Here is a 26,144-nt window from a genome sequence, read left to right as displayed (position 1 = left end):
CCTGCTGCGGGACACCTGTCTTCCTTCTTCTCTCCTTCAGTAATGAAAGAGGCCTTCTCCTCAAGCCTAACACCACCATTTGTCCTCTAGTCATTGTCCTTTTGTGCAACCAAGACCACCACCAGTGGCTTTCTCAACACCAAATCCAGCAGATGCACATGTGACCTTGAGAGACCCTCCCATCTTCCATGAGTCTCCTTGCTCTGGACAGTCACACTCCTACCCTTTCTCTGCACATTTTACACGTCCTGATCCTCCCCACTGGCCTCAGACCTCCATGCTCAGGTTTCTCTTACTGCCCACTCTTTGAGTATCATCGCTCTGTTGACCACCCTCAGATCTGTCTTCCCTCAGTTACTTTCAACTGCCTTCAGGAAACCTCAAACTCATTAGACTTTGAGTAGAAGTCACCATCTTACCTTCAGTTGAAAAATATGCATACTTTCTATCCCAGAGGCCAAATATGAGTTCTGGGACTCCCAACCCTGGAAATATGCCTTAATTCACCTATCTCCCTGTGCCACCATATATATTAAATCAATCAGCAATCCTTGATAGCCTTAATGTTTGAATAGTTTTCCTTGACCACTTCTTCCCTAGCTTAAGATCACTACTCCATGTTAGCCTTCACCACTCACTGGTTTCTGTCACAGCTTCCAGACTGGTTTCCCTGCCCCAGAGAGGGCCTTTCAGCCTATCCCTTCCACAGTAGCCCTAGCCAGCACTATAAATATCTCTGCATATGTGATTGGTCCACTCTCTCCCTTAGAGCATTTTGATGGCTTCTCACTACACTTGAAATCAAGCAGAAATGCCTGATCATAGTCTAATCAACCCAGCCCATTCCCAGGTCTCTGTAGCTGGCTGCATTCATGCCAACATAATTTCTGACAACAAAATCCCCATTCCACCACTACCCCCTACACATTGACTCTTGAATCCCATCGAACTAATCATAGCCTTCCAAGTACATCTAACTCCTCCTGTGCTAGCTAATAATCAACACCTGCAACTCACCCTGCAAATAAAATCCTTTCCCACTCTCTACCTGGCAGCCTCCTACTTGCCCTTTGAAACTCAACTTAGAAGGCAGCTCTTCTGGGAAGCAGTCCCTAACCCCACAAAACCAGCCAAGTGACCTCCTCTTTGCTTATGTCATCAAGGATTTTAAGTACCCATCAAGTCGCCTGTCTGCCCCAGCAGACTCACTGAGGGTAGGGACTGTCTTCTGTGCCTTAGCATCCCTTATATCCAGCCCAGAGCCTCTTGCAGAGTAGACACGTGTTTATTATGTAAACAATTGAATAAATAAATGTATCAGCATGGCCACCATCACCATGATCTTCCTGTAACCAATTGCCAAGTTCCTGTGGTATCATCTGGTAAAACATACTGAGAGTAATGTGGATTCCAAAGTTGGCTGAACCTGAGCACCAGCTCTTCTGCTTCTTAGCTGTGTGACCTTGGCCTTTGCTTCCTCCTGTAAAGTGGGCATAACACAGGTAACCATATCCTATGATTACTGTAAGAATTTTTTTTAAATGCCTACAAAGACTTTATTGTTCCATTTTTCATGTGGTCATAGTACAACCAGTATGAGGTGTTTTATGATATACAGGGCTCTGGAAAATATTACATGAATCCATTTAAATGAACCTTCCAGCCTGTCCCATCACAGGTATTCAATCAAGGTTAGGGCCATCATACCTACAGTGTGCACGTCTTCACGAAGTTGAAGTTAACCCCTGTATGTAAGTCCAGAACTGGAAAGAGCAAGGCACTAATTTTATCAGAACTCTTATTTACCAATATGACACTTAGGAAATGCATTTGCTCTTTTCCCCCTCAGGGGAGACAGATATGCTCGTCCTTTACTGTTCTTTATTTTAGATGGAACTGATATTGCCCTATTAATATAATTCTGTGCACAGAGAAGAAGGTCCTGCCAAGAGCAGCCTGGTGTTATTTTAGCTCTATCCATAAATCCAAAGGCCTGACAATTATTTTTAATTCCACTTGCTAGTTTGAGGTTCTGCGCAATTAATCCATACCATTAATTTCATAACTATAAATATAACCCAAGTTTTCCTGGATCCTTATGCCAAAAAGTGCAATATTATGAATATACTTGTTAGTGTTCCACTGGCTAAGAAGCTATATTGGGGAAAAAAGAGAGAAAAGAATCAGAAAAAGGAAATTTCAGATAATAGACACACTTGGAAAAGCATCCTGGCTGGAGTGCTACGTGTCATTACATGGATAATAATATAAAATCCCAAGCTTACATAGCCTTTTATGGGCTACCAGTTGCTGTTTATTATCTCATGTCGTTTGAGTCTTATGGTGGATGGTCACATACAGAGAAGGAGATAGTATTAGCATTTTTCAGAGTGGTAAACTAATGTACATTCAAGGAACATGGACCAGAAAGTTCAGCACATTGATGAAAGAACTGGAGGCAGTTTTCTGGCCATAGGCAGGACCTGTGTGATTGTATATTTTGGTATTCATCTTGTGTGGGGTGCAAAGAGAAAACAAATGGACAATGATGCCTAAATATGTTCATCTTCAAAGTCTGAGCCTAGCTCCTCTGAGAAAAGAAAATGCTAGCAATAGGCTTCTAGAAATCTACTCAAAATGCAAAAAAAGTCCTAATAATCCCCATTTAAAAATCCATATTGCACTGTGCAGAATAGTTTCCATTTATTAAACTCTTTTTACTATATAGCAGGCCCTAGGCTAGATGCTTTATATACATTATTTATAATCCCCACAAGTTATGAAGTGCCTGGATGACCATGTTCCAATGAATTACTTCACTGGTCCTCAACATTCTCATCTACAAAATAAAAATAATTATAATACTCACCATTTAGGGTTCTGGAGAACATAAAATGTGATCATGTATGTAGTATGTTTGGCTCAAAGCCCATGTCATGGTCAATGCTCAGACATTGTTATTAGGCTTTTTGTTTTCACTGTTTGAAATTATATAGAAAAAACTCCATGCTTTTTCCCATTTGAACCCCCTGCCTCCTGCAACACTGATGATGTCACCTGCATAACAGAATTTGGTTGGAAAAAAAAAAAAGAACTAAGTGGCCAGAGCATGGGTTTCAGAATCAGACAAATGGGGGTTCAAGTCCAGTTCAGATTCTTGGAAATTAACTTGTCCTCTATATTCTTCAGTTTTCTCATTTATGAGATGGAGATAATAATAGTACCAATCTCATAGAATTTTTGTGTGAATTAAGAGAAACTAAAAGCTCTTTCTGGTCGCAGGAAGTATTTAATAAATGGTAGCATTAATATCCTCACAGGAAGCCTGTGGGGTGGATGATATCATTAGCTCCGTTTGACTGATAGAGACACTGATAATCTGAGAAATACAAAAATTGCCAACTCTTCAGATTGGTTTGGATCTCAGAACTAAGCATTACCCATGGCCAAACTCAATCCTGTAGAGTTGCACAACACCCTCCCCCCGCCCCCCAATGTCTCAGCTGCTAACCAGTGCCATGTTCTAAGGGGCAGGAATGGAAGAGAGCCTCCACCCATTTCTGCTGACCATGGTGGTGACCTCTCTTTGTGTGGATCACTCCCCTATCTTTTGAGAAGGATTTGGGATTGGGACTCTGGATTAGATACATCTTTGTCTTCAACTTCTTTTTTTTTTTTTTTTAAGATTTTATTTATTTATTTATTTATTTATTCATGAGAGCCACACAGAGAGAGGCAGAGACATAGGCAGAGGGAGAAGCAGGCTCCCTGTGGGGAGCCCGATGCGGAGATCGAATCGGAATGCATCGGAATGCATCGGAATGTCAGGATCATGACCTGAGCCGAAGGCAGACGCTCAACCACTGAGCCACTCAGGTGCCCCTGTCTTCAACTTCTGTCCTGATTGATTCATAGTATAACTTGATGACTGTTCCATATTTTTTTTTGTTCCATATTTTTTTGAAGGCTCATCCATTTTCAAAGAGACGACAATTCCTGAATGCACAGCCTAGGGTGTCATTTTGGTAATGGAATTCAAATCTGGCTGTGATGATTCAAGTTACCAGCTCAAATGCTATTTGGGGAGCGAAATGTGTTCAGTCCTTTCTGAGAAACCTTGAACAAGTCGCTTATTTTGCCTGAATCTCCATGTCCTCACCTGTTAAAAGGAGGGAAATGTTCCTGTTCTCCTTACAAAATTGGTGCTTGTTGGAGGTTGATCCAAATCTGATTTTTGCCCTCTTTTTCTACCTTATATCTGCTTGTCCTATTTTCTTCAAACACATTTTAATCATGAAAATAAAAATATAGATAGCAATCTGCTGGCACGCATAGAGGCTAGTATGGTGGGAAATGACACGAAGAATCAAGATTCCTCCGACTCAGACTGTCCATTTCAACATGAAAAGTAAACACAACATAAGAGAGAGGCTATTGGTTTCTTCACATCACTCTACAACTCCCTTCAAGGAAATAAAAGTTGATTATCTTGTCTTTTTCTCAGTTTCACATTTTTCTCCTATATGCATTTCCAATGGAGTCTCTATTTGCACACTGAGAGAAACCAAGATGGTTCAGCCTCTATCTCATTCCTTCTCAAACAGGTCCATTCAGTCTTTCTAATTTACAGAATTATAATTCAAATGGGAGGAAAATAGACTCTAAGAACTCTCTAGATGTGATTGTGATGAGTTTTAAAACACATTTTCGAGACAGTGGCTATAGATAACGAACCGTGTGGTAGAGTAATGAGGAATGAACAAGCAGCACCCTGCAGGAGTCAGGGGGAATTTACATCTTCAGGTTTGCAGAGGGATGCTGACTGGTTTTGCACAAAGCTGCAAGAGACTGATTATGTGGCAGATTTGCATGAGGCTCAGTGGGATGCTCTGAGCAAAGCTCAGGAAGACTCCTGGTCCAGCAGGGAATCTTGTACCTGTAATAGCTCTTCTTGCAAACATTGGGAGCATGTCAGCCATGCAGGGATGGGGGACTCCCAATGTAGCTTGTCATAATTAAAGCAATGGCAACCTTTACTACTAACATACAAAGAACCTCTCTCTCTACCATATGGTGTTGTTGAAATCAAATGGACCTCAGCATCTAACACACATGAGCCAGAGTCTAGAAGTTGCCACTTCCTTGCTCTCTAACCTTGAGCAAGTCATCAATCCTCACAGAGCCTTGGTTTCTTTAGATATGAACTAGGGGAAAGACTAATAGTACTCATGTTGAACGCCTCTTAAAAAAGAATCAAAGTAATAAATATAAATCCCCTAAGCTATAGCCAGTACACAATATTTTTTTCCATTGTTAATTATTTTATACAACGCGGGGAATTATCTTGAGGTACAGAAAGCTAGTTTCTTTGTCTTCAGAGTCTGAAAGCACCCTCAGTGCTTCCACAGCTTAGAGACCAACACTGGGAATTTTCAAATCACTCTCTATCTCTGCCTCTCCCTCTGGCCCACCCAGGCTCCAATGCCAAGAAAAACAGCATAGTGGGGAGTGCAACCTCTGCTGCCAACAGTACAAATAAGAAAATCACACTGCGGCTACAGAAGGCAGACTGACACAGCCACTTGTAGCCAGAAGCAGATTGCCGGGGTACACCACTTCACTGTTCTCTTTTCTAACAGACAAATGTCATTCCTGTCTGCACCAACAGCATGTACATGGGGAAATGAGAGAAACTGACAGAGACAATGTTGAGAAAGTCGAGAGCAGTTTCAGACAACAAACCACTGAGGTCTGGTAGTCGTAGGTGGGGTGGGAAGCAATCCAGCTGCTGCCAGCCAGATGAACTGTGAAATGAGAAAAATATGAGGAGCCTCTAATGTTTATGATTCAGTTCATAAAGTGGGTCAGATGACCCATGTCCCTTGGATAACTCTTCTCTATCCTTTAGGACTCAGGACACGTGTTAGCTCTTTCAGGAAGCCTTTGTTTGTTGCTTTCCTCACAGCCAGGGTGGTAGACGTTGGGCAGTGCCTGAGGCTTGCCTCTACTATTAGCACTCATCTTACTATGAGTATGCTGTAATAGAAAGTTTGTTTCAGGGCTCCTGGGTGGCTCAATGGATTAAGTGTCTGACTCTTGATTTCAGCTCAGGTCAGGATAAAGCCCTGTGTCAGGCTCTGTGCTGGGCATGGAGCCTACTTAAGATTTTCTCTCTCCTCCCTCTGCCACTCCCCGCTCCACTCTCTTTCTCTCTCAAAAAAAAGTTCATTTCTCCATGTCTCCCACTAGACTGTGAGCTTCCTGAGGTCAGGGACATTGTATTATTCATCTCTGCTTCACCCATAACTACCACAGGCTTGGCACAGGTCGGTAATCAATAAATACCCAGCAAAAGATCAGTAGGGGTAACTTGGTAGGTTCAAGAGTGGATGACCAACATGGATGGATGAGAGATGGTTTGTCAGATGAGTTGATGGATGGATGGACAGACAGATGGTTTATTACTGAACATTGGACGACTAGATGGATGAATGGGTGAATAACTGGATGGGTGGGTGAATAGTTCAATCGTATCACACACTCATAGTTAGTACTTTACCCCAAAGAGTAGGATTTGAATCTATGTAATAGGCTAGGTATTACACTAGCCTCCTAGCCCCCTCCACTCAACTTTCAAGATAGATACAAGCCACAAGAATCTCTAGGCCCTTTGTGAAAATGGGCATCATTCATCCTAGAAACTGTACAACATGATGGAACAAACACCAGACGTGGAAACTCCTAAGACTTACATTTGAATCTTTTATCAGCTATTGATAAAAAATGTCACTGAATATCTCCAAGTATTCCCTACTCAAAAATCCGAGAGTACCAGCCACTTCACAAGATTATCATGCAGCTAAAATTAAATTGTAAATATGAAAGCCAACATTGTAAGGTTTGGCATAGAAGATTTGCATTACATTCAGAGGGCCATTAAAGTCGATCTCCTTTGTCTACTCATTTTCAAATTTGTTTTAGAAATATTCTGTCTTTTCCCCAAATGAGAGCTCACTTGGAATACCAATATACCAATCAGACAGAGCATTACCATCTCTGGTTAAAGCTGGATCCTGTCTCGTTAACCCCTATCCATTCAGAGACCACTGTGGCACTCTGGAAGAATCTGGCATCCCGGAGAATGCAGGAAAAAGCTCTCTCCTATATGACGCAGGGAAGTCTCATTCTATGTTCTGCAGTGTTGGGCTGAAACCCTGCTGTTCTACTTATCCTCCCTCTCCTTCTCTTCCCCCTTCTGTCAGAGGAGCACAGGGCTTTGCATTCATCTATGCAAAGAGGAGGTGATGACCCTGTCAGAAAATAAAAATGGTTTTCATCTGTCTCTTTAGGAGTTTCTAGAAATACTTCTGACTGAGAGGCTCTCTGAATAATTCACTCATCTGAGGTCATTTAAATAATCTATTCACTCATTTTCATAATTGATGGCAATGGCACACTATCAAGGGTACAGCCTTTGCCTTACATTTATACCATCTATCAGCTTGATCATGCCCCCATCACCCTCAGATAGCTTCCTTATCAAGTTGGGTTTATGGGTTCCATGGACATGGATACTCCAGATGACATCATGGTTGACTCTGGCTCTCTTGAGAGAGATACTGCTGGCGGGGGGGGTTCCAATTCTACCCTTGCCACTGTCTCCTTGGGCAAGTCATTTATCCTATGCAGCTTCTTATTTCTCTCCTATGATATGGAACTCCAATTATAATTGAAGCTGGCATTTACTGACCATCTACTTTGTGCCAGTCAGTATTATAGGCACTAGATAAACATATTTTTAAAATTTCCCAACAACCTATGAGGTATGTACTATTATTAGCTCCCTTTTAGATATAATAAAATGCAGAGAATGTTGTGATATTTAAACAAGATAATGCCCTGAAAACATTTAACTGCATCATATAATAGGAACTCAACTATTGGCACCTGCTACTATCATGACCCTCACATCAACCAACACCACTACCATCATCACCACCAAACATCCTTATTATTAACATTCCCATCAATGCATGTTCCCACAGAGATATCTTGTCTGTAAACTGCTTTTTCCCCCTAACTTCTGAAATCGAGAAAATTTTTAGCAGAATGTTGCCTTGCAGGAGAGCACTGATTTAACTGCTATTCTTTTGGGAATTGTTTTGATGATACAAATGCAAAGAGAGGAAAGAGAGAGAGAACCAATGCAAGACAGAAACAGAAACACACACACATGCACACACACACACACATACAAGGAGACCGTACCACTTACCTCAGTTTCAAGTGTTAATTTGCTAGAGACCTACTATCTTTTCCCCACTGTGACCTAACATATTGTACTGTGTAGGTATTTAAAATAGCCACAATGCATGACTCTAGGGAAGTCAGATGATCATTTTAAATCTGTGATGGCTTTACTTTCCCTCTCTAGGGCTCGCATCATTTGAAAAACTTAATGATCATTACATAAGGAAACAAGTTAAATTTCACACAGATTCTGCTAAGGCAGTGGAATCACCAAAACCATTTTACAAACGGGCCCCTTGACTTTAGATGTGGCTTAGGAGGAAAAAGGAAAGGGACGCCTAGGCAGCTAAGCAGTTGAGCGCCTGCCTTCGGCCCAAGGCATGATCCTGCAGTCACGGGATCGAGTTCCACACTGGGCTCCCTAAATAGAGCCTACTTCTTTCTCTGCCTGTGTCTTTGCTTCTCTCTCTGTCTCTTATGGATAAATAAATATCTTTTTTAAAAAGGAGTAAAAAGGAAAGAAAGAGAGAAAAAGAAGCAGGGGTCAAGGGGGAATAAGGAAAGAAGGAAGACAAACAATGTCATTAATGGGCATGACAGATTTCTTCCAGAAATACTCAATCCAGAAATGCCTAAGGACAGACCCGAGCCTAAAAATTAAAAATATATATATATCTGACTGATTCTGCTCTGTTATGAATCTTTCAACCTATCATCCAGTGAATGCTATGTGCTTCCAATTGCCTTCTGAGGTTCCTTTCAGATCCCACTGACACTGTCCTCTTCATACACTTCCTTTAAACCAAGCTATTTAAACAGCCCCTGAGAATTTTCTCCAAAGATCCCTACCAATCACCACTTCATTTTTAAAGCAGCAACAGAGTTCACATCTAAGAGAACAGGCTGTGGCTCTGCAACCCTGTGCTAGTTATTGAATTTGTCTGGGCTTCATTCCCTAATTTATAAAAGAGGGTAACAACATCTGTATTCCAGTGTCCATGTGAGGACAAGATGAGTTTATATATTTGAATGCTTAGCGCCCTGCATGGTGCCTCGTCAATGCTAAATAAATGCTAGCTATTACTAATCATTATTTTTCTGTTTTCTTCTCCTTCAATAGTGCTCCAACAATTACTGAATAAAGTCCTGCAGCCTAGAATTCACATTCCAGCACGGTGCTTCCTTCTCATCATTTCTTCCCAACAATACATATTCATTTTCTGTTGTCACGTAAAAAACGACCTCCAACACTGTTCTGCAGGCCCAAAGTCCAGTGTGGCTTGACTGGACTCTCTGCTTGGGGTCTCACAAGGCCAAAATCAAGGTGTCAACCAGTCTGGACACATGGCTGGAGGATCTGGGAAGAATCCACTTCCAAAGCCGTTTAGGTCATTGGCCGAGTCCAGCAATCTGAGGGCTGTGGGACTGAAGACCTTGCTTCCTTGCTGGCTGCTGGCCAGGGACAAAGCTCAGCTCCCAGAGGCCCCCCACAGGCTTTGTCACGTGGCCTCTCAATCCTCAACTGTGCTAGAATCTGTCTGGCTTCTTCTGCTGTTGCAGAAAAGTCTCTACTTTTAAAAAGGCTCATGTGATGACATTAGGCCCAGCCTGATAATCTCTCTCTTGATGAACTCAAAATCAGCTGACAACCCCTTTGGCTCCCTAACATAACAATGATGGAAGACCTATCTCATCATATCCACACACCCTCCAGGAGGGAAAGATTACAGGGGGCCAAGGGGCATTGACCCCCTACCATGCAAGCTATTTCAAACACATTAGAATGTTGAATGTTGGAACATTAGAATGTTCCTTACCTTAGAATGTTGCCTACCACGCAAGCTATTTCAAACACATTGAACTCCTTGTTACTGGGCTTGCATTTACAATGTTCCTTCTGCATGGAATGGCCTCCTACATATATTCAGAAGTCCATATCATGCTTATTCTCTGACACTTGTTCAAATGAGAAGTCCTCTGTACAGATGCCCTCAATCTTTCTGCCTATACATAATGCATATCTTCTCTAAATATGATAGAGTTTTATCAAAACATCTTTTGTGGCACATATCACACTGTCTTGTGGTTATGAGTAATCCCTAGTTCCCTACTAGACTCTATGTATCTTGAAGACTGGTCCATGTGTTACCACAACTCTCCACAATGACCTGCACACAGTAGCTATTTTGAACATCTTGTTTGATGGAGTACATGTGTGAATGAATGAATAAGGGTTATGCACCCCAAATCCAACCACCTCTGTTTATGCAGGACAGATTTAACAGAAAAATAAATCATTTAATAACAACAGTTGTGGAGAATATACCAGGTGGCAGGAACTGATCTACATTATTAAACAACATTTTCTTTGACATTGGTACAGTCTCATCAGAGATTACTCAAGGTGCAACAAAAATCTCCTTATTTCCTTTTCTCTTAGGCTTTGCCACTAAATATTGTATTCCAAAGGAAGAAAGAAGTGCAAAGACTAAGAAGCAGAGAGTCCTAATAACTAGGATGACATAGATAAAACCATTTTTTCAGGGTCACAAAGAGTAGATCTATGCCCTAAAGCTGTGCTTCTAGGTCTTTCAGGGGCATGAGAATCATGAGGAGAGCTTGTGAAAAAAGCAGAATCGGAAATGATCATTCTGTAGGTTTAAAGTAGGGATAAGACCTCCACATCTTTCCCACAGTGATTCTGATACAGGGAGCCCCATGAACTATACCTGAATGACTAACCAACACTAAAAAATGCTCCTCATACGGGAAAGTTCATGAAAACCACTCTTTCCATCCATTCTTACGTCCATTCTACAAATACTGAGTCTCAGCTTTTGAGCACCAAAAATCGAATAGTAAGAGAACACTGAAAATCTGAGAACAGTGCCCTCTCAGGGCTAGTCATGGCCAGAGCGCATGGCTTCATCAATGGGCTGCCACGGTCTTCCAAGCAAAGTGAGCACATAGAAGAAGCCAGAATGTCCTTCTCCCTCCTTGTAGTATGTGTAAACCATGCTCTTCACTTTCAGCAATGCACACAATTGTTCTATCGATTAGTCATTTATTAGTGGTGTCTCAATTTTAATTTTCTTCCAAGACTTCATTCACATTATCACTGGAATATGTGTGTGCAGAAGCCAAGTACAATGTTTGCATAAATACTTCACTCCTTTAGCAGGATGAACCTGTTTGCAGATTATTGATATTACATGCAAATACACACACACAAGCAAACACATACTAGAAATCTTCTGCACATTCTCATGAGTTCTTGAGACTACTCACTGAGTCATTCTGGGCTAAACATGGTGGGGAAGTGACAGAGGGGTAGTTGAAATACAGTGATCTAGAAGAGAGGAAGTTACAGCAATCTACAATTAGGAATCACATCATGTCACAATTGTACCCCATGCATACACCACTGTTGGTGAAAGCCTCCCTAGATCTCATCACCCACTGACATGCCATGTCAGAACTAGACATTCCAGACTTCAGTCTAAGCTTTTTCAAAGACCTCCTGTATCATATCTACACCAGGAATTCTTTAAGAGGCATCTCCTTCATTATGCACAAGAAACAAGGGACAGGGTATGATCCTGGAAGATGGAACTGCTACAGACCAGAATAAACCATGGCCTGTGAAGTATGATAAATATTTATCCCCCAAGTTCCAGTGAGTTAGCTTTGAATGGAATCTGCTGCATCTCATGAGAAAAAGGATGTCACTATAAGGTGTGGGGGGAAGAACTCTCAATTTCTCCTCTAAAATATCCCTGTCCCACTGCCAGTCTTTCCGTAAGATATGATTAGGAATGCAGTCTTTGGGGTCAGGCCAACCTCCACTCATACTCTTTTTTTTTTTAAAGATTTTATTTATTTACTCATGAAAGACACACACACACACACACACACACACACACACACACACACACAGAGGCAGAGGGAGAAGCAGGCTCCATGCAGGGAGCCTGATGCGGGACTTGATCCCGGGTCTCCAGGATCACTCCTTGGGCTGAAAGCAGGTGCTAAACTGCTGAGCCACCTAGGGATCCCCTCATACTCTGCCTCTATTACATACTAGGCTGGGGGAATCTGAAACCGGTCATGCTAACATGAATTTCTGTTTGTGAGGCAGGAATAAGAAATGCCTCCTTGAGATGAGTTGTGGGAACCACTAAATGAGATCATGCATGTGAAATTCTCACATAGTTCTTGGTGCAGAGTAGCTCCTAATGAATAGTGACTGTAATATGAAGTCCTCATTACCAACAGATTGTACAGAGACCCTTCTGGATGCTAGAAACAAAGCCCTATGGCAAGACTAAAGAAACATGGAAGGAACAGACCTTTTCCCAGGTGGGGCTGGTGGTCTAATCGGAGATAAATATGCAAGCAAACAATGACAATGCAAAGTGATACTCTTAGGAGTTAGTACACAGGTCTGTAGAAATAAAGTGGAAAGGGCCCCACCCACTTGAGATTATCCAGGGAGGTTGTCCTTGGCAAAATGAGAAAAACATTCAAAGGATCAAGGACATCAGGGAGCACAGCATAAGCCCATGACAACCGAATATGAGGGCATGCAGCGAGGGGAGGGGTGGACAGGGGTTTTGGTACTGGGAGGGTAAGAGTGAAGATGCCTGTGCTGGGACACAGGAGAATGACCATACCTTAGACAAGAGGAAGGTGGAGATCTATGGGCTCTCTGAATGGGGGTGTTGTGCAAGCAAGAGTGGAGATCGGAGGTCTGGGCTGGTGCAAGGGATCTGGGAGTCATCCCGTGTGGGAGGCAGCTGGCACCAAGGACATCAAGGAGAATGCAAACAGAGGGAGGAGGAGAAAGGGGAGGCAGATGCATCAGAGCATGGGAGCAGGACTTTTGGTTTGGGAAGACATGATGGGTCTCTCTCATGTCTTCTGGGGCATTGCTAACATCCTTAATTACTGCATCTCTAGAAAACAAAAGGATTATTTAACTTTAATATATATATGGGTTTGGTTCTATTTATGCTTGAGGTCAAAAATTCAAAACTGCTTTCAAAATCTTTCTGTGAATCTCTGTCTCTCTCTGTGTCTCTCTTTCTAAATCTATATTTTAAAAATTTTTTTTATTATTTATTTATGATAGTCATATATATAGAGAGAGGCAGAGACAAGGCAGAGATAAAGGCAGAGGGAGAAGCAGGCTCCATGTACCAGGAGCCCGACATGGGATTCGATCCCGGGTCTCCAGGATTGCGCCCTGGGCCAAAGGCAGGCGCCAAACCGCTGCGCCACCCAGGGATCCCTAAATCTATATTTTAAAGCTAGTCTGTACATACGTGTATATATGTGTGTGCATATACACATACATATTTTTATTTTAAAGCAGTATAACCTGAATATGATGAGTAGAATTATTTCCAAAGCATTTTTCAGGTCATTAATAAGAATATTATTCAACTTGGAGAAATCCTGTCTATGCTCAAACCCTAGGCCCAAAGGCCTTAACCTCTTGGAGACTACCCCAATGGGCTGAGTCAGGTTCAACCTTCTCACCCCAGTGAAGGCTTGGTTATGAGCCACTTGAAGAGAAGGATGGTTTCCTACTCACCCTTGGATAAGTCCTAGTGCCTGATAGAATGATGGCCACAGAGTTGGTGCCCAGGGAGTACTGGTTGTACTGGCCTGGGCTGTCAATTGCCTTGCTTCCATGGTACTGTTTGCAAACATCCCTGGGAAGCCTTGGGCCCACCAAGCTCCAAGGCAGAGCAAAACCACTAGAGAAAAGGAGAGGCAAAGAACATGGAAACCCTGATTTATAAGAGGAAGCCTTCTTAGCACTGAATTCTATGTCTGCTGGACACAAGCACGCATTGGTCTTGGCCCTGGAGTAATCCACACCAGCCATACACAAGGGCCCAGCAGAAAGCAAATGCCCCTCCAAGAGCTTGTCATAATTTCCAAGACACCCTCATTACATGCTGCTGCTTCCAATGAGGCCAGAGATGACCTCAGAGATACAAAGAAGTGGCAGCTGAGCCCCAAGATAACAGCTCCCTCCTTCCGTAGGCCATCCCCTCTGATGACCTGCTGAACCTCAGATGCTGCTGGCAGGCAGGCTTAAGGATAACATGACTGGTATTTACCTGCTCCACTGCCTTCCTCTTTCTTTAAGACAGAAGCACAAGGAGTTTTTTCTGAAGCACCTGATCCCCTGAGTGCCAAGAGCATAGACCAACTACAGGAAGCATTTGTACATTCTAAGCTCAATTCAGCAGTAATTCCCTGAGCTGCCTATTTGAGAAATTGTTGTATTTCAACAAGAATTTGAAGGAGGACACACAAAATATTAAAAGGCCATTTTCTGTTTCTGGAAGCGGAGGATGTCAGGGGCAGCTTTCTTTTGTGCAATGTTATCACCTGCGAGGCAGTGGTCTCCCTATAGACAGGCTCCCTGGCAAATGAGCTAGATCCAAAGGCAGCACTGACAATTCACAGGTGTGAGCCAAGTCTGACCCAGGACTGGTGAAATCCAGCCAAGGAGAACAATTTCACAGCTCCACAAGTGATCCTCAGGTTGTATAACTTCAAACAGCTGAAAAATAACCTCAAAAGGCAACACCATAAGGCAGAAAAGGCCCACATTCCCTACCTCCTATTAAGAACAGGAAAAAAGTAATTTGCATTTGGCTTTGCCTTTGTAAGAAAGAAAATCCAGAAGTTGAAGGATGGATAAAAGAAGGTGCGGGTACAGGAAAACATTACACGTTAAACAAAACAAAACAAAACCAGCATGTTCAGTGTCCCAGATGCACAAAGGAGCCCAGCTCTGTGATGGGGAGGTGGGCCACAGGGTATATCAGATGCCAGTTAATAGAACCCAAAGCTTTCCTCAAGCATCACTCAAGGCACAGACTCCTACCCCACCCTCCTGTACATACAGACTAGAATCTAAGTTTCATGAGTACAGAAATTATTTTTTTGTTCACTGATGGATTCCAAGCATCAAGAATAGTGCCTGGCATACAGTAGGCACTGAATAAATATTTGTTGAATGAATAAATGAAGTATAATTCAGTGCTGGGATATATCACCTAGAGAAGAACTAGAGTAAGTGTCCAATAACTAGTATTCGTGTCCAGGAGTTAAATGCAAAAACTCAGTAAACACTGGTAGTTAATTGTGCTGGGTATCTCAATTTGAAGGGTTTCAAAATTGTTTTTAATTAAGATGTAATGACATGCAATAAAATAAACAGATCTTGGGTGATAATTTGATGAACTTTGACAAATGTTCATGAAACATTACCATAACTCTAGAAAGCTCCCTGTGCCCCCTTTCTGTTGATTGCCCTCCTCCACAAAAGCAGCCATTATTCTTGTATCTAATCCCATAGACTGGTTTGCCTCTTCTTGAACTTCACATAAATGGAATTATGCACTATATTCCTCTATGCCTGGCTTCTTTTGTTCAACATAACGTTTTGGCAACTCATCCATGTTCTAGATATTACCACTTCATTCCTTATTAATGAGCAGCATTCCATTTTATGAATATACCATAATTTATTTATCCATTCCTTGTTGATGGACATTGGCATTCCTTCTGATGTTTTGCTGTGATGAATAAAGGTGCAATGAACATTTTTATACAAATATTACTTTGGGGGCATATGTTTACATTTCTTTATAGTAAATACCTAGGAATGTAATTGCTGGGTTGAAAGGTTTGTGTAAGTTTTTCACTTTGTGAGAAACTGCCAAACACTTTTCTGTAATGGTTATAATTTTACATTTCCACCAGCCATATAGAAGTGATTCGGTTGCTCCATATCCTTACCAACACTTGGTATTGTCAGTCTTTTTTATTTTTAGCCATTCAGCAGGTGTGAAATGATACATCATTCTGGCTTTAGTTTGCATGTCTCTGAAGGTCAACAATGGTAAGCACATTTGAGTGTCTAACTTAATTTTCTGCTTTTATGTTGTTTTACTTTTTATTGTTCTGTAGTTCTTTATATATTCTCAATATGAGCCCTTTGGGATATACACAGAGAGTTAATATTTTTTTCCCCAATCTACGGTTTGCCTTTTCCTTTTCCAACTGTCAGTACATGAGCAAAATTTAAAAATTTTTAAATTTTGATGGAGTCTGTTATTTTTACTATACACTGAATGCGTTTTGCCTTCTGCTTTCTCAGATCACAGTAATATCCTCCTAAATTTTCTCCCAGAAATTTTACAATTTTAGCTTTTACATTTAGGTCCTAAATTTATTTTAAGTAATTTTTGTGTGTAATGTAAGCTATGGACCAAGGTATTTTTTTTTCTACATAGATATCTGGTCGATATAGCACCATTTATTAAAAAGATTTACTTTCAGGGTACCTGTGTAGCTCAGTCAGCTAAGTGTCTCACTCTTGGTTTTGGCTCAGGTCATGATGTCAAGGTCATGAGATTGAGCCCCGTGTAGGGCTCCATGCTTACTGTGGAGTTTGCTTGAGACTCTCTGCCTCTCCTTATTCTTCTGTCCCTCCCCTACAGCTCATTCCCAAGCTCTCTCTGTCTCTCTAAAATAAATAAGTAAATCTTTTTGGGGCACCGGGGTGGTTCAGTAGTTGAGCGTCTGCCGTCAGCTCAGGTCATGCCCCTGGGGTCCTGGGATCAAGTCCCACATCAGGCTCCCCACAGGGAGCCTGCTTCTCCCTCTGCCTGTGTGTCTGCCTCTCTCTCTTCCTGTGTCTCTCATGAATAAATAAATAAAATCTTAAATTTTCTTTCCTTTCCCCCATTGTCATAATTATTCATCAAAAAGCAATTTAATGCATGTTTGTGGATTTATTTTCATCATTTCATCACTATATGAGATGTCAGTTATAGGGTTTTCATAGATAACCTTTATCAGATTGAGAATTCTTCCTCCTTTATCATGAATGGATATATTGGATTTTGTCAAATGCTTTTTCTGCATCTAATGACATGACCATACAATTTTATCCTTTATTATATTAATATGGTAAGTTACATTGATTTATTTTTTGAATGTTAAACAAATCTTGTGTTCCCAAAATAAGTACCATTTATCCATGATGTATTATTTTTTAATATATTGCTGGATTATGATTACTAATATATTGAAACACTATGTAGATTGGTGTTATTTCTTTTTAAAATGTCTGATGGAATTCACATCAAGGCCATCTAGGTCAGGAGTTTTTCTTGTTTACGAAATGGGAAAGATTTTAGTTATGAATTCAACTTCTTAGCGAGCTTAGAAAGAGACTTCAGACTATTTCATTTTTAGGTCTTTTTAGGTCTAGGAAATTTTTAGGTTTTTTTTTTTTTTTTCAAAAACTATACCCATTTTATCTACATTGTAGAATTTGTTGGCATACATTATTCATAATTTTTTTTACCATTTTATTGTCTGTAGTATCTGTAATGTCTGTAGTGATATTCCCTCTTACTTTTTAGTATTTTTTAGTAGTATTTGTGCTTTCTCTGTGATCACTCTTGCTAGAAATTACAAATTTAATCTTTTCAAAGAAACTATATTTTGGCTTTGTTGATTTTCTCTATATTTTGTGTTCTACTTTGATTTTTACTCTTATGTTTATTATTTTCTTCCTTCTATTTCATTTGGGTTTAATTTGCTCTTCTTTTTCTAGCTTCTTAATGTAGAAGTTTAAATCACTGACTTTACACTTTTCCTGTTTAATTACAAGCATTTAAAGCTATAAACATCCCCTGTAGTACATCTTCCACTTCATTCTTCAAATCTGGTATGTTGTGTTTTCATTGTTATTTCATTCAAAATAGTTGCTAATATCTTTTGACTTCTTCTTTGACCCACGGGCTATTCAGAAGTTTTATCTTGGGGACCTGGGTGGCTCAGTGGTTGAGTGTCTGCCTTTGGCTCAAGTCATCATGATCCTGGGATGGAGTTCTGCATTGGGCTCCCCATGGGGAGCCTGCTTCTCCCTCTGCCTATGTCTCTGCCTCTCTCCCATGTCTCTCATGAATAAATAAATAAGTACAATCTTTTTGAGAAGTTTTAACTAATTTCCAAACATCTGGAGATTCTCTGGATTTATTTTTATTATTAACTCTTATTTTAACAATATGTGGTCAAAGAATGCATTCTGTATTATTTCAGTCCTTTTAAATACATCGAGACTTGTTTTATCCTCCAGAACATAGTCTACTTTGGTGACTTTTCTAAGTACGCTTGAAGGAAAGTTTCTTTTGTAGCTGTTGGGTGTAGCGGGCAAAAATTTTTCCAAAGCTTTCTCTTCATCTTCCCTTCTAGGAATCTATCACTGATCCCCCAAAGTCAATGCTTCTGTTTGCACAGTATTTTCTTCTGATCCTAGTTAATTATAGTATGGCTCCCACACCACATCCTGCATCTTCCTACCCCTAGGATCTCTCAAGCCTCCATCTGATGTGCAAAGTGAAGAGAAATCTCAAGCTGCTTGAAGCAGTTTAGAAGTCATGCCTTGCTTGTCAAAAAAGACAAGATAGCGACCCAGGCTTCCTTTTGATATCTTTTATTCTGCTCTGTATGTGATAGTGTGGTGACTAATTTGGGATTTGGTGGGAGAGAGGGCAAGTGGGGCAGATGTTGTCATCCTTCATGTGGGGTCATCTGTAAATCGCCTGTGACGTCTCCCCTGTCTGACTCAGGACACGGCTTGGGTGGGACGTATGATGATTTTTTTCCTGCAGAGCTTTGTTTTATATTTTTAATAGTTAATACACATGTAGCTAGACAGTGTACTTCACAAACAACAGAACCTCCCTCTCCAACCTTTGATTTACAGAAGTGATACACTTATGTCCTGGAAATTAGTTGACTTTAAATGAATGACTATGTAAATGAAAATACAGGGCTTCATCTCTATGGCCAAATGTGTAAATAGGGTACCTAATATGGGGTTTAGGCAAACTGGTGTGATCACTGCTATATAGTGTTGCTATTATAACAATGTGAACCAAACTGTAGTCTTTAAATTATTTATTCTAAGTCCTTAAAGGACCCTTCCTAATGAGATTAGAAAAGCCAGCATGAGGATCAGCACACAGTTACCACAGTTCACCCAGAAAAAGCATTCCAGCTATACCTTACGATATTTGGTCTATCTCGTTCCAAGAATGATCTGCTTCTGGTTGTGGGATGGGGTCTGGAGCAGTTTAGCAGGAAATGTATTGGGAAAAGGATTAAGTTGACCACCTCTGTTGCCCATGCTTTCATCCCTCCCCAGCATCTTCGTACATGCAGAAGGATGCTCACCTTTTCCCATTCTCGGTCCTTGTTCAGCACGATCACTACCAGCCTGGGGTGCACCTGGTAGCCTTCCTCAGTGAAGGACAAGTCTTTGCCATCCCATGTCACATTGACCATAAATCTAGAGAGGGGAAGAGAGAAAGACAAGATTTTAGGAAAGAAGGAAAGAGGTCAGACGAGTGGGTGGCACCATCCGTGTAACACTCAGAAAGTAAAGCCTCACATGGCCATCATCACTCATGACAAGTGGCCTATACCTGTGTGGGTATTAGTACCCAGGCAGGCACTCATTTCCATGGGCCTATGCTCACCCTCAGAATCTCCCATCCTGCACAGATGTTATCAATTGACTGTAGTTAGCACATGGGATGGAAACTTTCTGTCCTGCCACATCCATAGACCTCTGTCCAAATGATACTACGGGAGGATCTTAAACCATGTTCTGTTAAGTTTGAACAAGTTTCCCTAAAGGAAGCTGATGGCTCATTAACCATATGGTATGCAACTTCAAAGAAATGGTATGCCACTAGTCATTCCACTAATGCTTATTAAACACTTGCTACATGCCAGGACTCAGCAACTTGGCTGAGGATGAATAAGGAAACAGATATTATCCCTCTCCTCATGAAGCTTAGAGTCTAAAGGAGAGGACAGGCATTAATTAATTACAGATCTATGACAAGTGTTGTAATAGTGAGGTGGATGTGCTATTTGGAAGTAAAAGAGGGGTCAGGCAAGGCTTCTGCAGGGAAGTGCAACTTCGCCTGAAGGATGAGTCAGCATTAGCTGGGTTAGAAAAAGAGACATGAGCAGATTCCAGGCAAAGCAGGCAGCATGTGCAAAGGCCCTGTGGCAATGCACACAAGGGACTGACTGCAAGCCAGTGAGACCAAAGCAGAGAGAGAAGAATGTGGGATGTTGTGTGGCTACGAAAGTGAATAGGGGAGATAGCGCAAAGCTTCTCAGGCCATGTTAAAGAGTTTTGTCTTTGTTTTAAAACAGTAGGAACACACCGAAGGTTTTAATTAAGGAAGCAATACAATCAGACTTTTCTTTTCTTGCAAAATATGCCCTAAAGGCTGTGTAGAGAATTGGTTGGAGGGGACCAGCGTGGATACAGGCGGGGGTAAGTTATGGGATGTTTATTATCTAGGTCAGAGCTGATGTTGGCTTTGGCTCTGTTGTGGCCCCAAAAGAGGAGGAGGAGAAGGGAAGAGTACAAGTCGTCGCGAATAGGACCAAGTAGAGAATATTTAGCAGGTATGTAGTGATGTGAAGGTTGGGGAGAGAGAAGCAACAAGGACAACGCCTCAGCATCTGTCTTATATAACATCTGCAAGGTCAACCATCGGCCTAGTACATCAGTGCACGTGACATTTACCTGCCTTATGGTATTCTTGCCTCCACCACTCCTCCAAGCCACCTTGCCTGGAGGCGGGCTGGACGCAGATGGGGAGGGAGGTAAGGCATAGCTCGCTTCCCAGGATTTGGGAGGGAGGATCCCCGGGAGTCCACATCTCCTCGTAGCTTGAGAAAAAGGTGATATTGTTGGAGACTTCCAAGGGAATACACCACTTAACAGGTACTCAATTAATGCAGTATGGTGCGTTGAAATATTCGGAGATCCCCCAGAGAGACAGGGTATCTCAAAACCGTGGCATTTTCTTGCTTTGTGCTCCTTTAACACCAAAAGCAGCTGAAGAAGTAAAATATTAAGGAGGAGAAATAGACTATAAACAATTTCAAAAAGGAGATATGGACCTAACCGGTCACTGTGTGCTCCTGTACTGCCAGAGTGCAGGCTGTGTCTTGTGGATGGAGAGTCAGGTCTCCCAGGAGAAGTTAAAGAAATCAGGGAAAAAGGCAAAGAACAAATAATGCGTATCCATTCAATGAACTATTTGAGTTTTTAAAAAATCATGTCTTTGATGACAAGTTAATGGCGAGGAGAAAATGCTCACTGATGTTAAACAAGCAGAAGAGGATAAAAATAGGGTTTGCTACGCATAAAAGGATTAAGGTACCTTTTATTCTCTTTTGTGTATCTTTGTTTTCTCCAGGTTTTCTGCAAAGTGTTTGTTTAAGAAACAGAAAAAAAAAACCCACTGCAATTCTAGGAGCAGAGAGTAATCACTCTTCTATTTGGTACATGTGCGGTATCTGTGATCATTTCCTAGGAGGATATTTTGTTGATTCAACAACTATTTGCTGCATGTCTATTATGTGTCAGGCCCTATGGGGAGTCCTATAGATACAGAAATAAAAACCCCAGTGCCTGTCCGCCCTCCTACCCACATCTTCATCACTCAGTGACACAGGCATATAAACAATGACAGCACACAGAATGCTGCTGGTGCAGAGATACACAGTAAGTGGGAGAAGTGAGTGCAGAGAAGGCCCCTCACTCAACCTAAGGGATTTGGGGTGGGGGGCTTCCTGGGAAATCTTGAAAAGTAAAAGCATTAAGAAGAGGTGGGAGACGGGCACATGGGTGACTCAGTCAGCTAAGGGTCCAACTCTTGATATAAGCTCAGGTCTTGATCTCAGGGTCATGAGCTCAAGCCCTCCACTGGGCTCAGGGCTGAGCATGAAGCCTACTTAAAAAAAAAAGAAGATGGGGCACCTGGGTGGCTCAGTGGTTGGGCATCTGCGTTTGGCTCAGGGTGTGATCCAGGGGTCCTGGAATCAAGTCCCGCATTGGGCTCCCCTCAGGGAGTCTGCTTCTCCCTCTGCCTGTGTCTCTGCCTCTCTCTTTCTCTCTCTCTTTGTCTTTCATGAACGAATAAAAGTAAAATCTTTAAAAAAGAAAAAAGAAGGAGGAGGAGGAGAAAAGAACTCTGAGCAAAGGAATCACCTTGAGTAAAGAAGAGTCAGCAAAGGTCGGCAGCGTGACACATGCTGGGCAAAGCAGGGAATAGCTTTAGTAAGCTGAGGCGCAGTGGGATTTGTCTGGAGAGGATTCCTGAAGCCAGATCCTAAAGGACCTTGAATGCCATCCTAACAGGTTTGGATTTTGTTCAGAAGGCCAGAGAGATCCATGAAAGATTTTAAATAAAGGAGTGATGCATAGATTTGCTGTCAAGAGAGGCAGAGTAAAAACGCTTCTTTCTCTGCATCAGAGGACAACTTCCAACATTTATGTTTATGGTTGCTAAGCTTTCATTAATGGGGGGGGGGGCTAAATTAGGCTAATGATATTTTCCCAGTTGACTTTTTGTTTTGTTCCCCGTGATTATTTTTAGGCCTGTTACATTGTCTGGTACACTGTAAGGCTGGAGTTCATGTCTGGTGGTTGAGTGTGTTGATAGATCACCAGAAGTGCCACCCATTCACGTCTACAACCAAGAGCCCATCCATCTTGTCCCTCTATCCATCTATCCATCCATCTGCCAATCCATCAATCTATCCATCCATCCATCAATATGTTCATCCATCTATCCATCCAATAGAAATACCTGCATACACCTACTATGCGTCATGACCTGTGCAAAGAACTGTGGTAGGAAAAATGATACAAAAATAAACAAATATATTTCTGCAATCAATAACTGCAGTACAAAACAGTAGGTGTAGGGACACCTGGGTAGCTCAACGGTTGAGTGTCTACCTTTGACTCAGGGCATGATCCCAGAGTCCTCGGATCGAGTCCCACATCGGGCTTCCTGCGTGAAGCCTGCTTTTCCCTCTGCCTATGTCTCTGCCTCTCTCTCTGTGTCTCTCAAGAATAAATAAAATATTAAAAAAAAACAGTAGGTGTAAAAGTAGAGATATGTATTAAGTAGGCTGGTGAAGAGCATCAAGAATAGAGTGGCTAATTCTATTGCAGAGGCACAGCTGGCATCAGGAAACAAAGTGGAAGAGCATGGGCTGGCCGGGTGAATGGCCAGGGATAAGGGGTGGTGAGGCACTGCAGGGAGGAAACCGAAATGCCAAAGGCATAGAACAATGGAAGAGGATCGAATACTATTCACGGAATCTCAACGTAAACACTGCAGACAAAGCGAGTAGTCTTTACATGAGCTCATAGGCAATCAGTGATCAAGTCTCTGTATCTGCTACCCCAAACCCGGAGTTAGGCCAGCCAATTTGCTGAGGTTTTTAATTTATTATTCTTGTTGTTATTGAATCAAGTTAGCTATCAAGCCAGGTTTTTATCTGTCCAACACTTTGGGATGGATTGAGTTCAGGTTGGATCTACCCAATGACCCAAAGGCGGATGAACTCAAATTGTCAGTCAATTCTCAAAAGGTTCAAAAACACCCAGTTGGTTATCTTTTTGGAAAAGGCAGACCAGAGAGCAAATGCTTTGGTTTTGACATAGACATGTGGCCCTGGCAAGAGCCATCTGCAGGGTTACATGTCGTGTGACCTGAACATCACAGTCATCTTTTTAATCAAGGAGCTAGGATGTACCACTGGGCATCCAGATCTTTTGATTTGCCAGTTGGATTTACTCAAACCTCCCTTTCTTTAATTCCCCATCTTTACTTTCTCTACTCAATCCCATCTTGTGGTGAAATCAGATGGAATGAGCAAGGTGACTATTTAGATGTGATCACTCCTCTTCAGATAGTATGGAAACCACTAAATGGATGTGCTCCTTCATTGTCTGTGTTCCTTTAAGATTCAATATCCTGGACCTATAGGTCTGTATACTCCACATTAATATTATTTTTTGTTTCTCCTTTCTTGTTTTTTTTTTAGTGACAGTCTTCAGCCCCTTGTGTGTATATGGGGGGGGGGGTCATCTAACAGAATTTTTTGCTGAACAGTAATTTCATTGTGAAGTTGGCAGGATGCAAGCACCTATTACCTTAATTCCCCCATCCAATTTCTAGGAATGACAATCCATATTTTCTCAGACTTTCCTCCCATTTAAACTAGCTCCAGAACAAAATTTTTTACCTAGGGAAATCCCATTACACACCCCATTGCTTGGTCCCCATTAACACCTGCTGGGTACTTGTATTAAACAGCAAAATCTTATCACTGTTTTGTTTATCTCTCAAAAATGGATTATAAACTTTTAGTGGCCAGATGAAATATTAGAAATTCTGGTGGCTGTTAAGCTTCAAATTACATCTTCAATATTTCCATTAGGAGCAATAAATACAGGAAAGCATGCTGGCAAAATGTGGCAGGATGGAGGCTCCAGGGGTTTGCAGAGGGTTTTCTCCTGTGTTATTATCAACCATTGATAGTAAAGCCATGTAATTGGTTTTTTTTTTTAATTGTCAATGACGTACATCACGTTAAACTAGAAAATATGTAAACTACGTGACATACACACGTACAAGACTCCTTTGGTATCTACTTAGGTGTATGAAGCTAAGTTCAGGTGAAAGAAACACTTGTCTATTATTTGCATTCTGTACCCTGTGAATGGCTGATGTGAGGGGATCAGAAATAACACTGAAAAACAGGCCATTTTTCCTAAATTATGACTGCAAAAGAAATTAGGCCTGAATTATCAAGTTCTCTCCAGACCTGTACTGCCTAATCTAATCTAGCAGCCGCCAACTACATGTGGCTATTGAGCACCTGGTTAGTCTGAATGGAGATGTGCCACCTGGGCATAATACACACTAGATTTGGAGACTCCATATAAAAAAATCACATAAAAAAATCTCATAAATCATTTTATATTGACTTCACATTGAAATATTTTAGACATCTTGGGTGAAATAAGACATATTATTAAAATTAATTTCATCTACTTCTTTTTACTTGTTTAATGTGATGCCAGAAAGTTTAAGATAACACGAGGCTTGCATTCTACTCCTGTTGGACAGCTGCTCTTGACTGTCGTTGGCTTGGGTTTTTTGTTTTTTTGTTTTTTTTTTTTTTTAACCAGTAGACAGCACGCATCATGAAGGCAGGGACTTCTTCCATGTTTAGTATCATATTTCCAGTGTCAAAGAGAGTGCCTGGCACACAGCTGGTGCTGATGAATAAAAGAATGAATTGCAATTTTCACGCCGTGGAAAACAGAACAGGGATCAAAGCCTGGCTCCATGCTCCCGGCTGTCACTTCGGGCAGTATATTCAAAATTCTCTGAGCCTTCATTTCTTTCCTTTTAAAAAATGGATCAGGTTAAACCGTATGAAGTAATCAAGACAGTCTCATGTGGTTTCAGCTAACCATTACCTAACTCCCGGGTTTAGGGGTAGCACGAGGGATGGTACACTAAAAATGCCCGGCACCATGCCTGGTTTATGGCTGTCACCTAATAAACAGTAGCTAAGATTTACAGGCATTTCCTAGCATTTTTGTTGTTGTTGTTTCTTTACTATGTTTCCAGCCTGTCATATTTTCTAATACCCCATCCCAGACGCAACCTGGTCTTTTTAAGGCCATGCTTATTGTGGCCACTCGTGCGCTCCTTTCCAGAGTCCCTCTGTCCTCCCATCAAAAGTCAACCATATACAGGCTGCCGAAGTGACTTGAACTCTCACTTAAAATGTCTCATTCCCTCTGATTTCTATTTTCTCTCTTTTGCCTTTACAGTCATAAGTCTCCCTTAACTTCCAAAATCTGATTATTTGAAATGTTCTCGAGACATATTTATTATTCACTATTTCCCTTCAGACTCTAATTCTCTTACTGTCTCACAAATGCCACT

At 41.4% G+C, this 26,144-nt stretch overlaps 1 protein-coding gene across 1 annotated transcript in view; it reads right to left on the bottom strand.

The window, feature by feature from the left end:
• GRIN2A (glutamate ionotropic receptor NMDA type subunit 2A) overlaps positions 1-26,144 on the bottom strand; it is a 374,836-nt gene that overhangs the window by 96,860 nt on the left and 251,832 nt on the right. Inside the window, exon 5 of the mRNA XM_041750636.1 lies at positions 19,528-19,642. Within this exon, the coding sequence (XP_041606570.1) occupies positions 19,528-19,642 (115 nt within the window). The remainder of the gene's footprint in view (positions 1-19,527; positions 19,643-26,144) is intronic.

The sequence above is a fragment of the Vulpes lagopus genome, chromosome 3, assembly GCF_018345385.1.
Source record: "Vulpes lagopus strain Blue_001 chromosome 3, ASM1834538v1, whole genome shotgun sequence".
In the NCBI taxonomy this organism is placed as follows: domain Eukaryota; kingdom Metazoa; phylum Chordata; class Mammalia; order Carnivora; family Canidae; genus Vulpes; species Vulpes lagopus.
This window is presented reverse-complemented; position numbering and strand designations above follow the sequence as displayed.